The following is a 21,234-nucleotide window of genomic DNA, read 5'->3' on the forward strand; positions in this document are numbered from 1 at the left end:
ATAAGGTAAAGGAAAACAACTGTTTGGCCCCTATGAAAAAAACAGTAAAATTAAATGTCCAATAAACTACTTAGAAAAACAACTAGCAGTTCTTTAACACTGGAGAAATGAGGTAGATAAATTTTGGCCCCTTGACTTTAGACCAAACACGACATCAGGTCCACCTCCAGCCCCCCCTCCAACAGACTCCTCTTGGATGGAACCTTCTTGCTCCACCTCCTCACACTTTCATTTCTATAGAAGAGCTCCAGTTTCATTTCTGTGGAAGAGTTCCACCCTTTAGCTGCTTCACTGAGGTAGACATAGAGGCAGGTCTTGGCATCAGTGCACATAATGGGCTTACGTAAGTAAAGAACTTTGCTCCTTTCTTTTTATTGAATATTTAATAAGATGTATTTACTTTGTATCATATGCAAATGATGTTGAGTGAATTAACATTGCCTATGTTTTTTCTTTCGAACAGTAACATTCGCAGTAGCGGCAGCAGGAGCAGGTGAGCTATACATGTGTTTATTTGGCTTTGTTTCGATCTTTAAAGCTATGTGTTTTGTACAGAAGATTTTCCAATCCAGCAACATTTCCTAAGCCAGGACCCATGGTTTTTGCCTTATTCCATCTTCCAACACTGTATTCGTGTTTTCTGAATGTTTGGCTCAGAGCTGAGATTGGGAACCTCTGCTCTAGAAAACTATTGTGGGTCACGTCAAAACTACACAATGCTTAAACTGATTTTCAGAAACTGATATGGCTTTGGACATAAATTTCATAAAATGATTTTAAAAAATTTAAAAAATCCAAAAATGTGGTGTACACCAAATGTTTTTGAACAGCCAAGGCATGTTTGCCGTCTTAAGTTTGCTTTTTTGGTTTTACACTGGAGCTACGAGACATTAAGATGAAAGAAACTGCTTCTGTTGAGGAAGCCAGTTCACATTCGATGGCAAAACCAACAAACATGTCTTGGCTAATCAGCAAAATTTTGGGTAAGGGAATACATTTTATTTTTTTAACAAACTATCACTTTAAAGGGACACTAGCCTCACTGGGAAAGTTAACCATCGCAACATATGCCTGCTCTCCTCCAACAGTGGTGCCACCACAGAACCCAGAGTGGGTGTACAGCTTAAAGGCTTGGAAAGTCCGCTTCTGATGATGTATCTTGAACTACTGAAAAAATGCTATCTGAGATACACAAGGACAGATTTTTTCCCACTAGCTGACTAATTCAGAAGGGAGCCGGATAGCTAACCTTGCTGCAAGGAAGCCAAATATTACATCTGTATTTATGAGCCTTATCATTTCCATATCTTTATCACCAGGGAGGGGAAGGATTATCAGCATTAGACTGAGGGACACAGTGCTGCGCAACAGACAATCAATGAATAAAATACTAGTTTTAGGCCGAAATGCACCTTCTTGATGGCTCAGTGAGAGTGACTGAGCTAAACTGCGTTCTTCTGTCTGTTTGACTGTCCTGCTTTCAAGCTGGAGCCGTTGCAGTAACTCCAGCTCTGATAGCGGCAGCGGGATTCACTGCTACTGGAATAGCAGCAGGGTCCGTGGCTGCCTCAATGATGTCCTCCGCTGCTTTGGCTAATGGTGGAGGGGTCGCAGCTGGCAGTGTTGTTGCCGTCCTGCAGTCTATTGGTAAGATGTCAATGTGTTTTTTCTTCAAAGTAGGTTTTCTCACCTTACTAGATAACTTAAGCCAAATGCAAATCATCTATTCTCTTACTGGACTGTCATCATTTTTGTTTTAAGTTATCAAACAGATCTAGAAGTACTGCTCAGGGCCCAGTTTCCCAAAAGTGTTGTAGTGTTAAGATCATCTTAACTGGTAGAGAGAATGTTCAGTGTGATGCTTTTACCATTCAAGAATCATCTTTGTACTGAAACATTCAGGAAACCCAGCCCTGTCAAATACCCCACAGAGAATTTCTGCAATCCTCAAACAATGAGAAGTAAACAAAGTCATTAAGAGCAGTTTGATGTGATGTTTCATTGCAGACTAGGATTTCTTTACAGTGGTGGTGATAGGAACCAGAGATTGGGATGTCTACAACACAAATATAGCCATGTTATTTACTATCCAAAGTGACCACTGAACCTATATGTTAGTGTTGAAGTACTTGTCAGTGAGAGTTGCGCTGGTATAAGTGGATCAAACACAGCAGTGCTGTGTGTATGCAGAGAAACAGATGAACTACAGTCTAGAACTACAAAATTCACCTATATGGAGTGAGTGGTCAGTGCATTTTCATAATACATTTTAGATTAAGCCTTATCTCAAGGCTATTGTACAAAAAAAGGAATCAGGCAACATATCTGTAATCATTTTGTGTTATAGCTTTTTATGAAGGAGGTTTTATAGGCAGTAAATCCTTCAGACGTCTCGTTCCTATCACCACCACTGTGAACAATTCTCACTTCGTACGTTTCTCTGGAATGTCGCATTTAACATCTGAATGACTTACTGGTTTAATTTTGTAGAAGTTTTGACAAACTGGGGTTCAAAGCTGGGGTGTACGTTCAAAGGACCAATATAGAGAAAGTTCAGCTTTGTCAACAGATGTTTCAGATTGCAGAGCTGTGTATGTGGAACAGGTTTTGAAATGCATCTGATAATCTGCAAGGACAGCTTTCCTGTTGTATAGGGGCAGCCGGGTTGTCTACCACTGGGACAGCAGCCATGGCGTCTGCAGGAGGTGCTATTGGCACAGCTATCGGATTATTGCTGTAACAATATCCTCCTCTCATCAGCTCTGTTTTTAAGTATGAAACCCTTTCTGTTAAATTCTGATGTTATGCACTTTCTTCTTTTATAATCCTGAATCTCCCATAATTATTTGCCCTGTTTGTCTGAGTTTCTCATTTTTGCTTCCAGAGCAACATGCTTGGAGGAAATTTGAAGTTGAGAAAACGCACTAATACACTAATCTTGAAAAGCTTACTGAAGTTAGCTCTCATCTACATGAAGGAAAAATGACCCTGTTGCACAGTGCCTTTGCTTCACAAATAAAATGTGCATGGCTATAAAATGGTAAAATGTCTCCTTATTTCACTTTTCAGTATATTTTTTGTTTGTTCTGATTTACTCAATGAGTAAACTTAACTAGGTTAAAGGGCCTATATCCTCCATTTTTCTTGTATATAATAAGGTTCAACTATTAACATTTTTGTTGTTTTATGTACTGTGCCTTCGATGTGTCTGATGTGTCCAGGTGAGCTCTGTTCTGATTGGCTGCCTTGTATTACTCCTCATTCTAAATAGCCTGGGCTAAAACGCTCCTTATAACTTCAGCACAAATGGGCGGATCTAAATATGTTGTTTTTTGTGACATCACACAAACGATTCAAAACGGGTTATTTTTGCAGCTTGGTTTCCATATATGGAGTGTGGTGGGGATGGTGTTTTTGAACAATTAACAGTGTTTACATACTACGTCGAACCCTTATTTCAAGGAAGTGAGGAAAATTCAGTTTTCTGTGATACAGGCCCTTTAATGATGACAAAAATACTGACAACAGAGACCTAAAGTGGAGAGCGGGAGTAGGGACGTGTCTTGGCTCCAATCAGCACTCGGTAGCACTAATACCAACCAATCAGCACTCAGTAGCAGCAATGCCAACCAATCAGCACTCTGTAGTAGTAATGCCAACCAATCAGCACTCAGTAGTAGTAATGCCAAACATCAGCACTCAGTAGCAGTAATGCTAACCAATCAGCACTCAGTAGGAGTAATGCCAAACATCAGCACTCAGTAGCAGCAATGCCAACCAATCTGCACTCAGTAGCAGTAATGCTAACCAATCAGTACTCAGTAGGAGTAATGCCAAACAATCAGCACTCAGTAGCAGCAATGCCAACCAATCAGCACTCAGTAGCAGTAATGCCAAACAACAAGCACTCAGTAGCAGTAACGCTAACCAATCAGCATTCAGTAACAGTAATGCCGTCGTACTGCCCTAAACCTTTTTGTTCTAAAAAAAAACAAAGAAAATATACAGACAGGTTTTCTTCGATCTTTTAGTGAAATACACTATTCTATTTTCTGAAATTAAAGAAGGTCCTAGACGAGTGGTTAGAAACTGTTTTAACTTTTGGTTTTTAGCCGTTTAGCTCCATTCACCCCATTTACTGAGGACTCACTCGCGGGCGCCCTCTGGTGTTTACCTCCTCATGTTTTATTTATTGGGAGGAATAGGAAATGGCAAGACTCCGTACCGCATGTTTTTAGGAAGCGCTCTATATAAAACTGTAGGTCGGATATTTTGATGGCCTAAATTAGCCATTTAGAAAATGCCACCAGCACTGAAATCTACAGGTAGGATAATTTTGACAGTTTAAATCTCCTTATCAGAAGACGTTACCAGCATTAAAATAATCATTAGGAATTTTTTATCACCCAAATCAGCTTCTAAGGGAGTAAGTAATAGATTTAAGCTGAATTTGTACTGAATTACCATTAAAAACACAATAAAACGTTTGAAACATTACTACGCTGTGGTAATGATATGCGCATGCTCAGTAAGACTAAGAACACGTCTCTGAAATAAACAGAGCTCTTGCGCCCTCCGGCGGTTACAGGCTGTTAGTGTGATGGAGGTCAGAGGGTGGACTGTCATGGCTGCCTCCTGTCAGAGAGCATGTAGAGTACAGTAGTAATCACAAACGGCGGAAACTTTCTGTATTTTGTGTTTTGTTCACGATGGGCAGGAAAATATAAGCACAGTATTGTTTTGAAGGATTTGAAATTTCGTTTCTGTTGCTGGAAAAACATCTGCGTGGATACAGCGAGGTAACAGTCAACGTCACCTGACAGACTCATTTAGGTTTAGCGTTATTGAGCTAGTAAGCTAGCAAAAACACCAGAAAGAACGGAGGAATGCGGTGAAATGAATGAATAAGAAGAATAAGGTGTTCATATAAGAATATCGGTAGAACAGTTGAGAGTTATATAAGCCACACATTTCACCATATTATTTAGTAGTAGTAGTAAAATCCTTTTAAGTCTCCGCCAGTACGCACTTAAAAAACGTTATTCAGTGTTCTTTAGTAAAGGGAATGGTTCTGTTTAGAGACCTGAGTTCTATATAGAACCGTTTCATGCTCAAGTGGTTCTTCAGATTAATAGTTACAACCGTACATCGTAACAATAGCAGAGGCCTTTTTGGTGCTATATAGAACCATTTTCAAAAAGGTCCTATATAGAACCATAAAGAACACCTTCTCTATCAATCTGAAGAACCATTTCACAATGCAGAGAACCATTTAAGCATAAAAGAACCCTTGAAGAACCATCTTTTTTAGAGTGTAGTTTAATGATTCAGTACTGTACAGTACAGTATTGGTGTCTTCTTTGGTTTTTAGAGTTTAGGGACACATTTACTTTCACTTATACCGTGTAGAGTTATGTAATCCATAACTGCCAGTGTAGGTGTTGCTGTGTCCTTTTTCTGTCTTTCTGATGAACGTAGGACTCCAGTAAAAGGAGCCACTTCTGCCAAACTGCTCTCTCTAATGAGACCATGAACTGTAGAGAATGCAGACTTTTTATGTTTCAGAGAGACACCATTCTTTTGTGTAACACAAACAGTCACACTCCATTTTTACATGACTGTTTCCAGCCTCTTTTTATCCCACTATTGTGTTACTGTGCCTTTAAGACTGACTATATGATATAAGACCTGATCTGATTGGCTGCTCTATTGTGCCGCATTCATAAACAGTCAGGGCTGAAACACTTCTTATAACTTCAGTGGGAGTGGGCGGGGCAGTAGGCTGAAAAGGCAGATCTGTGTCTCAGATCTATATTTTTTTGTGAAATCATAAAAACACTGAATTAAAAATGGCTCATTTTTGCAGCTTAGTTTCCACATGAACAACACTTATTTAAAAAAGTGAAGGAAATTTCTATGATGTGAGCCCTTAAAGCTGTAAAGTAGAAATATCAATGCATACTTCACATTTAAGATCATGAGTAGATGATTCTTTTACTTTGACTGGAAATTCCAAATGAACGTGTCAGTAGTAGGAGCCATGCTGTTACATATTTCAGCTTGTAAAATGTGTAGAGAGCCATTTTTCATTTCATGCCTTCACACACTGTTTTGCAGCCGTTTCACACGATGGCGTTAAGCTGCTTTCGGGTCTGTGGTCGATATGGATTTCTCCTGGGATGCCGTGGATTTGCCACTGCTGGCAGTGCAGCTCCAAAGAGGAGAGAGCCGACAGACAACAGGCCGGTCTTCCAGTACGTAGGTGAACACAGAAAACCCAGGGAAAAAGTATTTGTGTGGGGCTTCAGCTGCACAGGAGCATTAGGAATCCCCAGCTTTGTGGTTCCAGACAGTGGCAGGAAAAAGCCCAGAAGATATCAGCTCACTCCTTACCGCCTGGATACGGAACAGAAGGTAGTCTTTTGGTCCTAAACTGTAGGATGCGTATGGATGTGAAACTGATATTGTCTGTGATACCGAATTGTCATGTCACTTATCACAGTAAAAGAGGCGTGTTTCTTATTGTAGAGACCCTTTTAGAAATTAAACGGGATTTCTGTGTATTTTTCAAAATTTTTGCATAATTTAAAGGCCCCCTATCCTACATTTTTTTTCCTTCTGGAGTCCACTTTATGTTTTTGTGTTCCAAAAAAGTCAAAAAGTTCATTTTTACATAACCATTTTCCAACCTCTCTTAATCCCTCATTAACCAGATGTTTTTGTTACAGTGCAGTTGAGACTGATGTATGTTAATTACCTCTGCTCAGATTGGTTGCCCTGAATTATACCTCATCCAAAAAGCGGTCTTTCCTGAAACACTCACACTTAAGCGTAAATGGGCACGGTTAAACTGCTGTAGGCCACATAGGCAGATATAAAGAAAAGTTTACTTCAAAACAGGCTGTTTTCACTGCAAAATTTTATATATGGACTGACAAGTGAATTGTATGTTTTGAAACTTGCAGTGTATAATTACTATGTCATGTATGTATTTTTTAAAAAGTGTGGAAAATTCCTTTTTCACAATTTGGGTACTTTAATGGTTAAAATGTAGATTTTCAGGGTGTTAAGGTGTGAAATGCTCTCTTCTTGAGAAACATGCTGAGTCAGAGTTGTTCACAGTAGTGGCTCACAGGAAGCTATCAAATGAAACGGTTATAAATTTGCTGTCTGATGCCCAAGATGTTGTTTTATGTCGGTTTTCGGAAGGCTTTATCCTTAAAGGGCAAATATCATGGAAAACAGAATTTTCCTCACTTGTTAAAGTTTCTAAATGTATTGTTCACACTGCAGTTCATATGGCCCATACATGTAACCAAAGTTGCAAAAACAGCCTGTTTTGATTTCACTGTTTTTGTGATGATTTACACATATAATTTAAAGGCCCCCTATCCTACATTTCAGACTACAGCATTTTATCCCTGCCCACTCATGCTGAAGTTATATGGAGTGTTTCAGCCCAGACTGCTTCTTGAATCAAGCACAGTACAGGACAGCCAATCAGACTAGAGCTTCTTTACATCAGTCTTGAAGGCACAGTAACAAAAACAGCCTGAGTAATTCTTTGAGACAAAGAGTGGTCATGTAAAAAACTGACACAAATGTAATAAGTGGATAAAATAAAAGAAAAATGTAGGATGTGGGCCTCTTAAAGATATTTTTAAAATACATTCATTGTGGAGAGGTACATACAAGGTCTTCACAGGACAAACTGTACACAAACCACATCATTATTACATTGGCATAAACAACAAACGTGTAGGTTCACTGGTCATTTGGATAGTAAATAAAATGGCTAAATTTGTGTAGTAAACATTCTGGTTCCTATCATCAGATGTCTGAGTTTGTCTCAGAAAGTTTTACAGTAAAACTAAAAATAATTAGTGGCGTTCTCTTAACATGCCCTGTGTATGTACTTTTAGCTGCAATTTTGATAGTTTTATGTATTTTTTCTATGTAGATCTCTTCAGCAGCCTGTGGTTATGGCTTCACATTATTGGCATCTAATACTAAAGATCTTACCAAAGTGTGGGGCATGGGCCTCAACAAGGACTCTCAGCTGGGCTTTCAACGCACTCAACATGACCGCAGTAAGACACTGCTTACTTTTGCTACAAAAGGATGCTGTCAGTTTCCACATCGTCTGTTCCACATTTAGAATGTGCAGAAAGATGGAAACTTGGAAAGTTGAAACTCTGTTGGGGTCATTTTTTGCCTATATTTTCTTTGTTTCAGTAAGCACATCTAGTTCCATTGTATGCTTACGAGGCTTTTCACACTGGCAAAGGAAAATGTCAAGGAGAGTGTCTGGCTTGTGATTCTCACAGTCCACAGAACAAAACAGAGTGTACTGAAGTCCATTCTGTCATTGGGGTTAATCTGTAGATCTAGGCAAGAGGAAAAGGGAGGAGAAAACGTGAAGATAAAACATCCATGAAAAGAGAAATAATCTAGGTAGGGCTTATGGCAGGGAGCAGATTTTTGTTAACAGATCTAATATTCGCTATAGCATATTATGCAGTCATGCCGAAAGCCTCTTGATCACTGTGTTTTCACCTCAACAGCGGTTACAAATAACAACTGTTTTTTACCATTTTTAACATAAATTATCAGGAGAAATTGTCAAATAAAGAATATTTTAGAATAATAACAAATAATTCATGTAACAAAGTTGGATAAAAATGAATCTCTGGTTATGGGATGCATGTGGCACAGCTGCGACTGGAAACTGAATTCCAGCTCAATTCCAGTCTACACTATATGGCCAAAAGTATGACCATCACACCTATATGAGCTTGTTGGACATCTCATTTCACAACCACGGGCATTATTGTGGAGTAGCTACTCCTTTTGCAGCTATAACTGCACTCCACTCTACTCCTGGGAAGGCTTTCCACAAGATTTTGGAGTGAGTCTGTGATGCCCATTCAGTCAAAAGAGATTTTGTGAGGTCAGGCTCTAATGTTTGATGAGACGGCCTGGGCTGGTCTTTCCTAAACTGTTGCCATAAGGTTGGAAGCATATGTGTAAAATGTCTTCATATTCTGTAGCATTAACATGACCCCTCACTGGAACTAAAGTGCCTAGGCCAAATCCAGAAGAATAATCCCAGACCATAATCCCTCCTTTACTAAACTTTACTGTTGGCACTATGCATTCTGGTAGGTAGAGTTCTCCTGGTGTCCGCCAAACCTAGATTTGTCCGTTAGACTTGCAGATAAGGAAGCGTGATTCATCACTCCAGTTAACACGTTTTCTTTGCTCCAGAGTCCAGTGGTGCCGTGCTTTACACCACTACAGCTGATGCTTGACATTGCACATAGTGATCTTAGGCTGTTGCTCACCCATGGAAAACCAATTAATAAAGTTCCCAATGCAGAATTCTTGTGCTGATGTTGCTTCCAGAAGCTTTTCGCAGTCTGTAGTGAGTAATGTAATGCCTCAGCACTCTGCAGCCCTGCTCTGTGAATTTGCGTGGTCTGCCACTTTGTGACTAAGCTGTTTTTGCTCTTAGATGCTTTCAGTTAACAATATAATAATAGCACTCCCGGTTGACTGGGACAGATCTAGCTGGGCAGACATTTCACAAACCGACTTGCATCCTATTGCATCCTATGGCAGTTCCGCATTTTAAGCCACTGAGCTCTTGAGTACGAATCATTCTACTGCTATTGTTTGTCTATGGAGATTGCATGGCTGTATGCTTGATTTCATACATCTGTTAGCAATGGGTGTGGCTGAAACAGGAGGGATGTTCACGTTCTTTTGGACATATAATGTACTTCAGCTTGAGTACCACTTGATGGCAGACTAAAGCTGTAGTTACGTAAGAGTACATCATTATTGGTAGTAAACTTTTCTTTGACATGTTCAAGCTTCTCTAGCAATCTCTAGCAATGCTTTGTTAATCTATTTGTCAAGCTTAATATAGTTCTTAGTACTTTATTATCCAGTATTGGAAAGCGCTGGTGAATAAGCCATTTGTGTCGTGTTCCTGTGTCTCCATAGATAAAAGCTATGATTATGTGCTGGAGCCCTCACCTGTGTCTCTGCCATTGGCTAATCCTCAGGAGACGCGTGTCCTGCAGGTGTCCTGCGGCCGAGCGCACTCTCTGGTGCTCACAGACTCTGAGGGAGGTAAGGAGAAACCTCAGAGCACAGGTCATTTTAAGTGCTGATTCTGGATCAGTTTCTGCCTTCCATGTTATAATGATGGATATAGAGACTATAATGAGTTCATTAGTTATTTTATCAGGTACACTTTCTACATAGGTGCACTTTACATTTACACACTTTACCACTTAAAGTATTTTGATGGTGGACAGTTCTCAACACAGCAGTGCTACCAACATGGAAGTGGCCAGGCATGTGCACAGATGGCCTCAGAGAGTGCTTGAGCCCAGAGTGCCCTCTTGGTCAGCCAGAAAAATTGTGTTTTATGAGGCCATCCTTAAAGACCTTGGGGTTCCCCTCTAGTGCAATACTGAGATTTCACCAAAACCAGTTAAAGTGGAGCCTGGCTACTTGCTATTTGTCCCAATGTAACAAAAACACTAGAGGGCGCCTGCGAGCAAATCCTCAATGGATGCAGGTGAATGGCGTGAACTGGCTAAAAATGAGTTCTACCCATTTATGTGGGAATTTCTATTAGTTTTGGAAAGTATCTTACCAGTAACTTTCAATTTTTCTGCAGCAAAAAGTTTTTGGTTGACATGACACAGACATTGTTGCTTCTAAATGCTGATTGGTTGTTAACCAATGAACTAATTAGTTCATTGATTGAGTAGAGTGGTTAGCGCTCACTGATATCATAAACATAACTAAGGCATTGTTATAAAGTCCTGAAACTGGAGTTCAAAAATATGACAGCAGTGTTGAATTATTTATTTAATGCTATGCTGTGTTGAGGGCCTTTTTCTGTTAACGATTAAGCTTACTTTGCTTCAGGAAATGGAAAAAAAAACATTCATAACTTTGGAAAGAAGTTAATAGAGCAGGATTTTTTTCCAAGTAATTTTGGACTATTTCTGTAGCTCTATTCACCATGAATTATGAACACAACATAAAGGACAACTGGCATGTGTAAATTCTGTAATAAAATTAAAAAGACAAAAATGGAGATTTTGTTCATTGCCCTTTTTGTCCTTGAGTTCCTACCCCCTAAAAATATGCACAGGCCTAGTAGTGGCATGCCAGTGAGTGTAGCTAGAAGGTACCTAATAAACTGGCAACTCTGTGTATATGGATGGAGGCAGATGATTCTAGATCAGCACTCTTGTATAATTTAGCCTTTTTGATGAATCAGTTTATTGTTTAATTGTGTGTTCAAAATGCAGTAGCACAATCGGGAGACCTGAAGATCCAACCTTTTTTGTCTTTCCTCTACTTCTCCCTGCAGTGTTCAGCATGGGTAATAACGTCTACGGCCAGTGTGGAAGGAAGATAGTTGAGGATGAAGTTTACAGGTTTGTGTCTTGCTTTCAGCCCCACACTGCGTTCAAAATAAGCAGATGTGAAGCAGCAGTGGACGTCACAGAGATGGCTCCTTCCCAGCTTAATTATCCAAGCCAGCTTAAGAGGAGATGAATCACACATTTGACTCATACTGGAAAATGAGCTGTGATTGTGCTTTAGGGACGGCCTGGATAAACAGAGAAGGATGCTTAACATAGTGCTGTGCAGATTTACCAGGCTTTTTATATTCTCTCATTGTCTTTAAACACAGTTTTTACTGTAACCATAAAGTTCACTGTTTTCATATATTGTTAGCCCCCCTTTTTAAATTTCATAGTTGTTTGCAAATTGATTTTAAAGTGTTCTTTAAGATATTCATTCATTTCTCTGCATTAATGCATCAGGTTTGAGAGGTCGATAAAAATGTTAATGTCTTTTCATAAATTGGAGGCTCTTCATTTGGAAGTTGACAAATACTTGTGTTTGTTTTTCTTCTAATGAGAAATTGCAGTAGTACATACCTGGTTCATGAACCATTAAGAACCTGTTCACCCACCTGAAAGTGACTTGGGAGTGTTACAAGTGAAAAAATATCAATATGTATGATCAGACTGTAGTCTTCCTTGCATGTCCACTGCATGTCCATTGGTTGCCATAATACAAATCACATGTGAGTACACTGACTAGATAGGGGAAGGCAAAACTTAGCCAACCCCTCAGATTTACGAGCTTAGATATTGATGTGTACCATTATTTAACAAGTTAACAACAGTTATGCTGTATTTTAGGAGACGGGTTAAGTTTAAATCGCTGAAAGTACAATATAAACAATAAAAAAAGATGTTACCTAAATGTCTATTCACACAATTTTCCACTTACCCCAGACGTGCTCAGTCAGCCGAGACATGTTTGCAGTCCAAATTTAGTTTCTTTAATTTAGAACTGGAGCTCCAAGGCTAACGTTGCTAAGAAACACTAGAACTCCGTATACTCACCCCAGTAGCCCAAATTATTCCTGTAAAAATACATCCCCAAAAACTTCTTTTAGCTTGTTCAAACCACATCCAGGTCTGCATTAAGACTCATTCCTGTGCTCTTTCCAGTGGCAGCCATCTTGTCCACAAGATAGAGGGCTTTGACAGCCGAGTCGTTCAGGTGGGTGAATACATGCATGCATACATACATATATAAATACATACATACATATATACCTGTATTTTCTTAACAGTGATAAATCCAGAATTTTAATTTGACCGAAAATGAGTGCATAACATTTTTTGAAAAGTATTTTAAGTCTAACATTCCAAAATTCATGCAGTTGAATCACTACTTTAATGCATTTTTACACCTTTAAAGGAATGGTTTAGCAAAAAATCTAATTTCCACAGTCTTCCCCTTCTTTTTTCCAGATTTTAGAGCTGGAGCAGCGAAGTTAACGTTGCTAAGAAACATTACAACTCAGTAGACACCCAAATAGTTTTTGTAAAATACATCTTCAGATCTTCTCTCACGCTGCTCAAATTGCATCCAGGTCTTCATTAAGGTCTCAGGACTTGTCTATTTGGTTTAGAACACAGTATGACTTAACTATGAAACTATAAACTATAAAAATAAAGTAGGAGTGCTGACAACAGAAATGTTAGCCTCGCCACTCCAGTTCTGAACTAAAGAAGCAGCACTATTTCTTTAATATGTCATATATATCCAAATCATTATGAAAACTGTAACTTTTGAGTTCTTCCTTGATAGGAGAGTTTCTGCTCATTCAGTGGAAGCCACTTTAGGTAAATAAACCGTCATGTGTCACCCGCTCTGCTAGGTGGCGTGTGGGCAGGACCACAGTTTGTTCCTGACAGAGACTGGCTCAGTGTACGCCTGTGGATGGGGGGCAGATGGACAAACAGGTCCGTGTGATCATTGTCATCCTCTCTATCTCTCTCTTTCACTCTAGCTCTCTCCTTTCTCAGACACCTGCTCCTGAGGCTACACACGCTGTCCAGACTGGTCTATGATTACAATAAGCACAGAGTTATTAGTATTAACAAGGAGCATGGGGGGAGTTCTGAGAAATGACTCAGCTGTTTGTCCTCAGGTCTCGGCCATCACGACAAGACTGCACTCCCTGTTCCAGTGCGGGGGGACCTGGCAGGGGTCAAAATTCAGCAGGTGATCACGTATGGAGACTGCAGCTTAGCTGTATCCACAGATGGCCAACTGTTCGGCTGGGGCAACTCTGAGTACCTGCAGCTTGCCTCAGTCACAGAGGCAACACAGGTAAGGTCAAAGGGCCCAAAGAGATGTCCCTTTTAGCTCTTCTTTAACTAATCTGTAGAAAATCTGTCGTCTTGTCAGCTGTGAATATTCTGTTTAGAGACTCTCCTTTTGTTATGATTTTGATTGCTTGTTGCAAATCAACAGCTTTCTAGCACTTTTGCTGTTTCCATTTGTCATGTATGTTCACTTTATTGGGTCTTGTATCTACATTCACTCTCCATTTTATCACGTGTACTTACAATATACATACATTTCATTCTCAGCACTGCAGTAACACTGACATGGTAGTGACCTGTTAATGGTTCAGTGTGCTGGACTAAGAAAAGTCCACGAACCAATTTCTAGATCCATCGCAGAGTTCTAAAAATAAACCTTACCTGATCTCTACTTCCTGATGATTGATTGTTTTCAGGAGTCAATAATGTTGATTTAAAAAAAAAAAATGATGGCAACAAATTATGTTATGGCTTAGTTGGCTTGATGACATTTGCGCTTCCCATTTCCATCACGCAACAGAAAAAGGGAAATACAGATTGTGGAGACTGCAGTACAAGAAACCCCCCAAAAACTTTGAAAACACTTTAAAGCTGCATAATGTAAGTTTTGGGGATTTGGAGGCCTCTCTGGTGGAAATGTGCAGTTGCATGCAATCTGTACTTTTGTAATCTCAGCATTTTTTTATTCTGACCCAGTAATGCTACTTCTCTCAAGTTTAGCCAAAATAGTGTACGTAACGCGGCTTTAATGCACCATAAAAAAGATGGTTTCCTGTACATTATGTAAAAGTGAGCTGAGTGGGCACAGCAGCATGGCTATCAGGTGCAAGTATACCAGTGAATATACACTGCATCCACAGTACAAACTCAGCAGTTTTATGTGTTTTGTATATATTCTTGTATTTTTTATTCTTGTAAATTTTAGAATCCTGTCAAATATCAGAGAAATGCCTGGACAGAGAAACTCGAAACAATTGTAATAAAATTATTCATTTATTTGATGTATATATGTATCTTATTTTCATATATTGCAGAGCTCACACGACCTAATCAATGATTTCAGAGTATTAATATTTTTAACACGTTTACTTTTCATTTCTGTTCCAGAAACTGTGAGATTCCATTCCAAGTCAGAAAGGCAAATGAACAGCAATAATATTGCAAGCATAACAGTTACTCATAGACATTTTTAAACCTTGCTTATCTTTATAGGCTATGCTGAACATGAACTGTGTACAGTCAGTAATGCTATACTGGATAATCTATTCCAAGTTAGGCCCAAATGCACACCCATTACATCAGTAATACACTGCTGGGTTCGATAACTGCCATCAATTGTGAACAGTGCATATGTTTAGCACCAAATCACTTTCCCCCTCCAAATACAACAAAAATCCAGTTTAGCAGGAAACCGGCTCCAAAGTTGAATTCCCTGTTTTGGTGCAGACTGTCATTAAATCGCATTCACATCAGTAATGAACTGAACCACAGTTTGCTTGTACACGGACCAAGACCCATTATATTCGGAGTACAGGTGGTGTTCACACCTGTCAAAATGAAGAAGTAATATGCACACCGAGTAAGGCAGTGAGAAAGCTTAGTGTACAGTCTTTAAAAACTCTAGCAACTCTCAGACAAATGCAGCGCAAGCTAACATGCCACTTCCATGTTAGTGCCACTGCAGTGCTGAGAATGACCCACCATCAAAATAATACCTGGTCAGTGGTCGTACAGATGGATTACGATCTGTCATTGTAACTACATTGGTTCAACTACAGTGTGAACCAGTGTGGTAAATGGACAGTGAGTGTAGATACAAGGTAGATGTATCTAATAAAATAACCAGTGCATGAGTGACTTTTCTTTCCTTGCAACATTGAGGTATGAGTGGTGTGTAGTGATTTTAAATGTAAGAGTTAATAAATACTTTGTTAAATTACTTTGTATTAAATCAGTGGATAAAGTTTTCTGATCTAATCTGAGATGCTGCTAATGTACATGGTGAATAATACATTTGGTTACTATTCTATGAAGAAGGTAGATGTAAACACAGAATGTGGTCAGATGATGCAAAGATTGATAATTTAGTGCCTTTTCGTGTGATCTACATATGAATTTGAAATTTCTTCCTTGCTTTTTCTTTTAAAGAGACTAAACAACTTTGCACTAGTTTCAGATCAGCTGTCTCTCACATGTGCTCTACAGATCAGCTCTCCACGACTGCTTCCTCTGAAGGGGGTAGGGAAGGTGACGCAGGCTGCGTGCGGGGGAACCCAGGTCGCTGTACTCAACGGTGAGCTCTGCCCCTCCTCTCCTTGTGGGTGCCTGTGTGTTAGTAAAGAATTTGCTTTGGAGAAAACTGTTGAACATCTAATAAGCTGCTTGCTTAATTGGAGCACTTTTTGCAAGCTATAAACTGCACGCAATTGATCTTCAGAGGCTTCTGAGTTAATGGCTGCCATGGTTACCAGTTGTTTCAGGGCTATGAAAGACATGCATGCTTTGAGCTAACATCTGTCATGCAAAATGGCCTTAAAGCACTAAACAAGATGTAAAGTGGCAGTATTTACACACAAATCAAATACATCTTGTGTATTGTGGTTTCTTGTTAGGCTTCCATTTAATATGAATATGAATTCTTGTCCAAGTCAGAAATGTTCACAGCGGTGTTGATAGGAAAAAAACAGACATCTGAAAAGTTTAATGCCTCTAAAAGCTCCCATGACATGAAATGGTTATAAATAAGCTTCCTTATGCCTTATGCGACATTGTTTCATGATCGTTTATAAAAGATTTAGGCCTAAAATATGTTTTTAAAAATTAATTCATAGTGGAAAGGCACATGCATAGTGTTGTAAGGCAAAATAATACAGAAGAAAACTTTATCAGATTTACCAATATTTTACCATTATCAACATTACATATTCAAATCAGAGGGCATGTGTGGGCTTACTGGTTGTTTTGTGGTAAGCAAATAAAATGCCTAAATTTGCACTGTAGACATCACCACCTTTGGTTTCTATCACCACTACTATAAAGAAATCTGACCCTGTAAGTTTCTCTGCCATTTTCACATCAAAACTGTTCTGAATGATTTTGTTTACATCTGAACATTTGGGAAGTGTAAACCATTATGAATTATGATGAAATTTTGAAAAATCTGTTTCCCCTTTAAATGAAGCATGTAATGAAAGCATTTTACTTGCAGAGGACGGGGAGGTGTTTGTGTGGGGTTATGGAATTCTGGGAAAAGGGCCTAATCTGTCCGAGTCTGAAATCCCAGAGAAAGTGCCAGCTACGCTTTTTGGGAGGTCGGAGTTCAATCCTACAGTAAAAGTTTCCCACATCCGCTGTGGACTCACTAACTTTGCAGCTATCACAGGTAAGCATTAGACTTATAGCTGTTCCCTGTATTAATGTGACGTATTCCCTTCCTTTTCAGTTGTTCATGGTCAGGAGTGTCTAAGGCTGGTGTGGCTGTAGGTTTTCATTCTAACAAAGCAGGAGATTACATGATTAACTGTTGGCTGAAATCGGTTGATTACAGAAGTGAACTCAGGTGTGCCTCTGCTAAGATCGTGGTGAGTTGTTTGTCTGGGGCAAGAACGTGAGAGGATGTTTAGGCATCGGGAAACAAGAAGACCAGTATTTTCCATGGCGGGTTAGTAGAATGCAGTTCTGATATACAGTGAGGGGAAATGTAGTCAGACACTTTAGTTTTTTGTTATTTAATATACTTCCAGTGCATATATCCACTTCATATTTACACATGAATTTTGACTTTGTACCTCTAAACCTCTGAGTGTTCATAAAGTATCCATTATATATCCATAAGCATGAACAAAGATATATATTTTTAAAAATTAAATTGATCAGGTGAAAAAGTATTCAGACACTACATTAAAATATACACACATGTGAAGTTAGAAATGTTCTACACATGGGATCTGGGAAGATTTCATGCAACAAGCAGCAATCATGGTGAAAATGAAGGAGCTTCCCAAAGTTCTCAAAGACAACATTAATAAACAGCTCTCAAATGGAAAAGATCTAGCAAAGACCTTAAACATCTGTCAGTACAACTGACTTGAAAATGTGCAGTTGGTAAGTTCATGGAACCACGTCCCCTGACAGAAACACCAGATTTCTCTCAAACTAATGATATGGAAGATAAGACAGAAGCCAACAGTCACTTAAAGAGTTGCAGGATGACCTGAACAGTAACTGTGAACTGCACCCCATGCAATACTCCTCTGCTAAAAGGGAAGCATAAGAAAAGATGTGCATCTGAAATCTGCAAAGAAGCATTTAGACAAATCAGAACTGTTTTGGAACAATGTCCTCTGGTCAGACGACACAAGAACAGAATTTAGCTTGTAACGTTTGGAGAAAAGGGTTGCATGTATGATCCCAAGAACACCATATCTACAGTGAAGTACAGCATCATGATAGGGGGCTGCTTCTCTGCAGATGGTACTGGGGCATAAAATGTCATTGAAGGAAACAAGAACGGAGCGGTGTACCGGTAGACAACAGTTTAATCACACCATAAAAGAAAAAATGGACGTTTCAAGACAAACATGCAGCCCGAATAACTCGGCACTGGTTTCTAAATATGGTGAAAGTGCTTGCACAGCCTAGCCAATACGCTGATTTGAATCCCTTTGGAAATAAATGGATGATTTTAAAAATGCCATCAGAGGAGCCTTTCTTGGGGAATTGAAGATGGTTCGCTAGAATTGAACCACAATGCTGCAAAAAGTGAATTACTTCTTACCATAGACATCAGACTTTCCAACAGCAGCTTTGCAACAAAATACTAATGTTATTCATTTGTGGTGTCTGAATTATTTTTCCCTATCAGTTTAGTTCTTAAACATATTTGCTTTTGAATATACTTTTTTCTTCTTAAGATCTGCAAGTCAGTACCTGTGTAAATATGAAATAAATATATGCACTAGAATTTTATTACAGAAATACAAGTGTCTGAATACTTGTTTCCTTTCACTGTATGTATGTATGTAAATAGTTTTCCAGATTTACAAACAGACTGTATATACAGGAAAGAATCTGCCTCATAGACTTTTGATCCTTAAACTTGTAATGCTCATGTTTTTCAGGTGACAGTACCGGGACATGTGGTGAATGTTGCTTGTGGAGTCGACCACATGGTGGCACTGGTCAAGTCCATCATTTAAGTCAAAATTGTCAGGCTGAGGGAAATCAAATTTCCATCATTATTGATCCTACTGAGCTCCAGCATTACTTGAGCTTGCACATGGCTACGTTAGGTCTGTGGAGCTCTCGTACTGCATGGCATCAAGCAAGATCAAGCAAATCAAGCAAGCCAAGAGTGCATCTACTTGAACTTGGAGATGTAACGACATATCTGCTCTTCATTGCATGGCCAAAATATACCAGAGAGACTGTGAGATCCATGACCTTTTTGCATGTGGTAATGAATGGCTCAGTCAGTAATACTAATGCTGCTAATATAGCTATCAGTTGCCATTTTGAAAATGTCAAGCTCACTGGTATCTATTCAGTGACATTAGCGTATATAGTTGAGATGTTCCTTGAAGTAGCACACTGACCACATCTCCTGCAACAAATGAACTCTATGAACTAAAATGCACTGGAGTGGAAGCTGCTTATGTGGGGGCATATTTGCAGTACCTCAAAATCCTGTTTCAGGATGAGCTTTCTTAATGGGCCATTGTGATGTAAAGTTGCAGGTTCCAGGGATAACTCTGGTCCTGGATCAGTTGTTCAGCGCCACCTGACGTGGGATCAAGTCAAAGCTTGAGTGCATAAGCTGCTCAGTACCCAAATCTCAGTTCCAAAGTCTGCTCACACCACTCCCCCACTTCCACAGAGAGGAAGACTTCATGTTTCATTTAATCTTCCATTAGGAGGGAGATAGGGCTCTGTAAGGTCCTGCTGAATGAAGATCATCAGTCTATCTTGCTTTATTGCACAAGATCCCTGCCTTGGTCCTGGCATAACCCTAGTGTTTTCCTGCTCTAACACACTCACTTTAAAGAATATAAACAGTTCTTCTTCTTCATAGTGCAATTGAGATATAAACCATGTCATTAAGAGTGGTCTGATGTAACTTAAATTTCTTAAGTGTGGTGATAAGAGCCAGGGGTTGCAGTGTCTACAGTGCAAATATAGACATTTTATTTTCTGCCCAAAATGACTAGTTAACCTACTTGTGTCCCCCAAGTATGGAGATGTGATGATGATGGTAAATCCCCAACAGAAGCAAAACAATATCTCCAGCAGCAGCTAGCATAGACGTAACTATTTCATATACTATCTTTCGCTGAGATAGCTTTTAGAGGCCTTAAACACTTCAGACATCTGGCTCCTATCACCACCACTATGAACAGTTCAGACTCAGTAGGTTTCTCTAGAACGGCCTCTAGAACCACTTTGAAAGTTGCCATCATAAAGATTCAATAATGCACATCCTTTCAAAAATTGGTAGAAAATTGAGAAAAATCAGAACGCCCTTTTAACTCCATTAGCCGATGAGGTGTTCGTTAGCTGACATGGTGTTTGATCAGGCCTGTTGGGAAAACGGGGCAAGCAGGGAGCACTCCAGGATCAGGGTTGGGTCCTGGAGCAAAACGCAGCAATCCAACATCTGCTTCTTTTGGCACCCACTATAAGTCAGGTCAGGTCTATGCTAAAATAGTGTCATCTTGAAGTTAAGCAATGGCCAAGTCATCAAACTGCAATTCAGACAAAATCTAATGAAGCTTTTCCTAAGCAGAGTTTTGATATTCCTTTATAGTATGCTTGAAATGAGACGTTTATTTGAAGAAAGATGTTAAATCTCAGAAGAGAACATTTTAAAGGTTGATTGTAAATTGTCATTTCCATCAGAATCAAGTACATCCTTTGTTTGTACCAAGTTAATGCAGACCATTAGGTTATAGTGGTCTGCATTCAATATACATTATTCATGCGTGGGGTAGCAGTAGGAAAAAAGTGACTGCATCCAGGCACACTGTATGGTAACCACAAAAGAAAATATCTTTGCACCAGTGATAAATCTGGGCATTATACTGCAGATGGATAGAATGAACCAGAGTTAATGTGGTCACATTAGGGCTGGGAGTCAATCCCAAAAAAGAATCCATTCCAGGCTTTTGTTTATCAGGAGTCAACGCATGTCAAAGCAGTGACATTCAAGTTGCACCACCACACATGGGCATATTCTGGGAGATACTTTGCTGTCCCTGTCTAGACAGTCTGTATAAAAAAAATGCATCCTTCCACATCACATACATTGATAGTCTGGCTGTATTTCACTTTGGTGAAAAGTGGAAAATAAAGTAAAATGTCAAATCTGGCTTAGAGTTACACCATGTTGCCATGACTGAAACATCTAGCCACCTGAAGGAGTTGACCAGGGAGAATTGGGTACAGTTGGCTAACAGGGACTAGCTTAGGTAATTTAGGTAGGTCTCCAAATTTCCTTGCTAAGGTCACATAAATA

The 21,234-nt window shown here is 39.4% G+C and overlaps 2 protein-coding genes across 3 annotated transcripts; both read left to right on the forward strand.

The window, feature by feature from the left end:
* The first annotated feature begins 222 nt into the window (after positions 1-222).
* On the forward strand, positions 223-3,046 carry LOC118814334 (interferon alpha-inducible protein 27-like protein 2A). The gene is made up of 5 exons (XM_036579887.1): positions 223-343; positions 464-493; positions 1,486-1,647; positions 2,655-2,772; positions 2,885-3,046. Exons 1-4 carry the CDS (start codon positions 334-336, stop codon positions 2,738-2,740), a joined length of 288 nt encoding a protein of 95 aa, XP_036435780.1. The 5' UTR covers positions 223-333; the 3' UTR covers positions 2,741-2,772; positions 2,885-3,046.
* Positions 3,047-4,202: 1,156 nt separating this feature from the next.
* On the forward strand, positions 4,203-21,087 carry rcc1l (RCC1 like). 2 transcript variants are annotated; one of them, XM_036579889.1, is made up of 12 exons: positions 4,203-4,325; positions 6,118-6,414; positions 7,961-8,090; positions 10,009-10,137; positions 11,399-11,465; positions 12,558-12,609; positions 13,274-13,358; positions 13,547-13,728; positions 15,930-16,017; positions 16,933-17,106; positions 17,300-17,385; positions 18,845-21,087. In XM_036579889.1, exons 2-12 carry the CDS (start codon positions 6,130-6,132, stop codon positions 18,920-18,922), a joined length of 1,356 nt encoding a protein of 451 aa, XP_036435782.1. In that variant the 5' UTR covers positions 4,203-4,325; positions 6,118-6,129; the 3' UTR covers positions 18,923-21,087. The 2 variants fall into 2 exon arrangements, with proteins under 2 accessions (XP_036435782.1, XP_036435781.1); XM_036579888.1 differs by lacking the exon at positions 4,203-4,325 and adding an exon at positions 4,621-4,799.
* The last annotated feature ends 147 nt before the right edge of the window (positions 21,088-21,234 follow it).

Source organism: Colossoma macropomum, unplaced genomic scaffold (genome assembly GCF_904425465.1).
Source record: "Colossoma macropomum unplaced genomic scaffold, Colossoma_macropomum, whole genome shotgun sequence".
Classification (NCBI taxonomy): domain Eukaryota; kingdom Metazoa; phylum Chordata; class Actinopteri; order Characiformes; family Serrasalmidae; genus Colossoma; species Colossoma macropomum.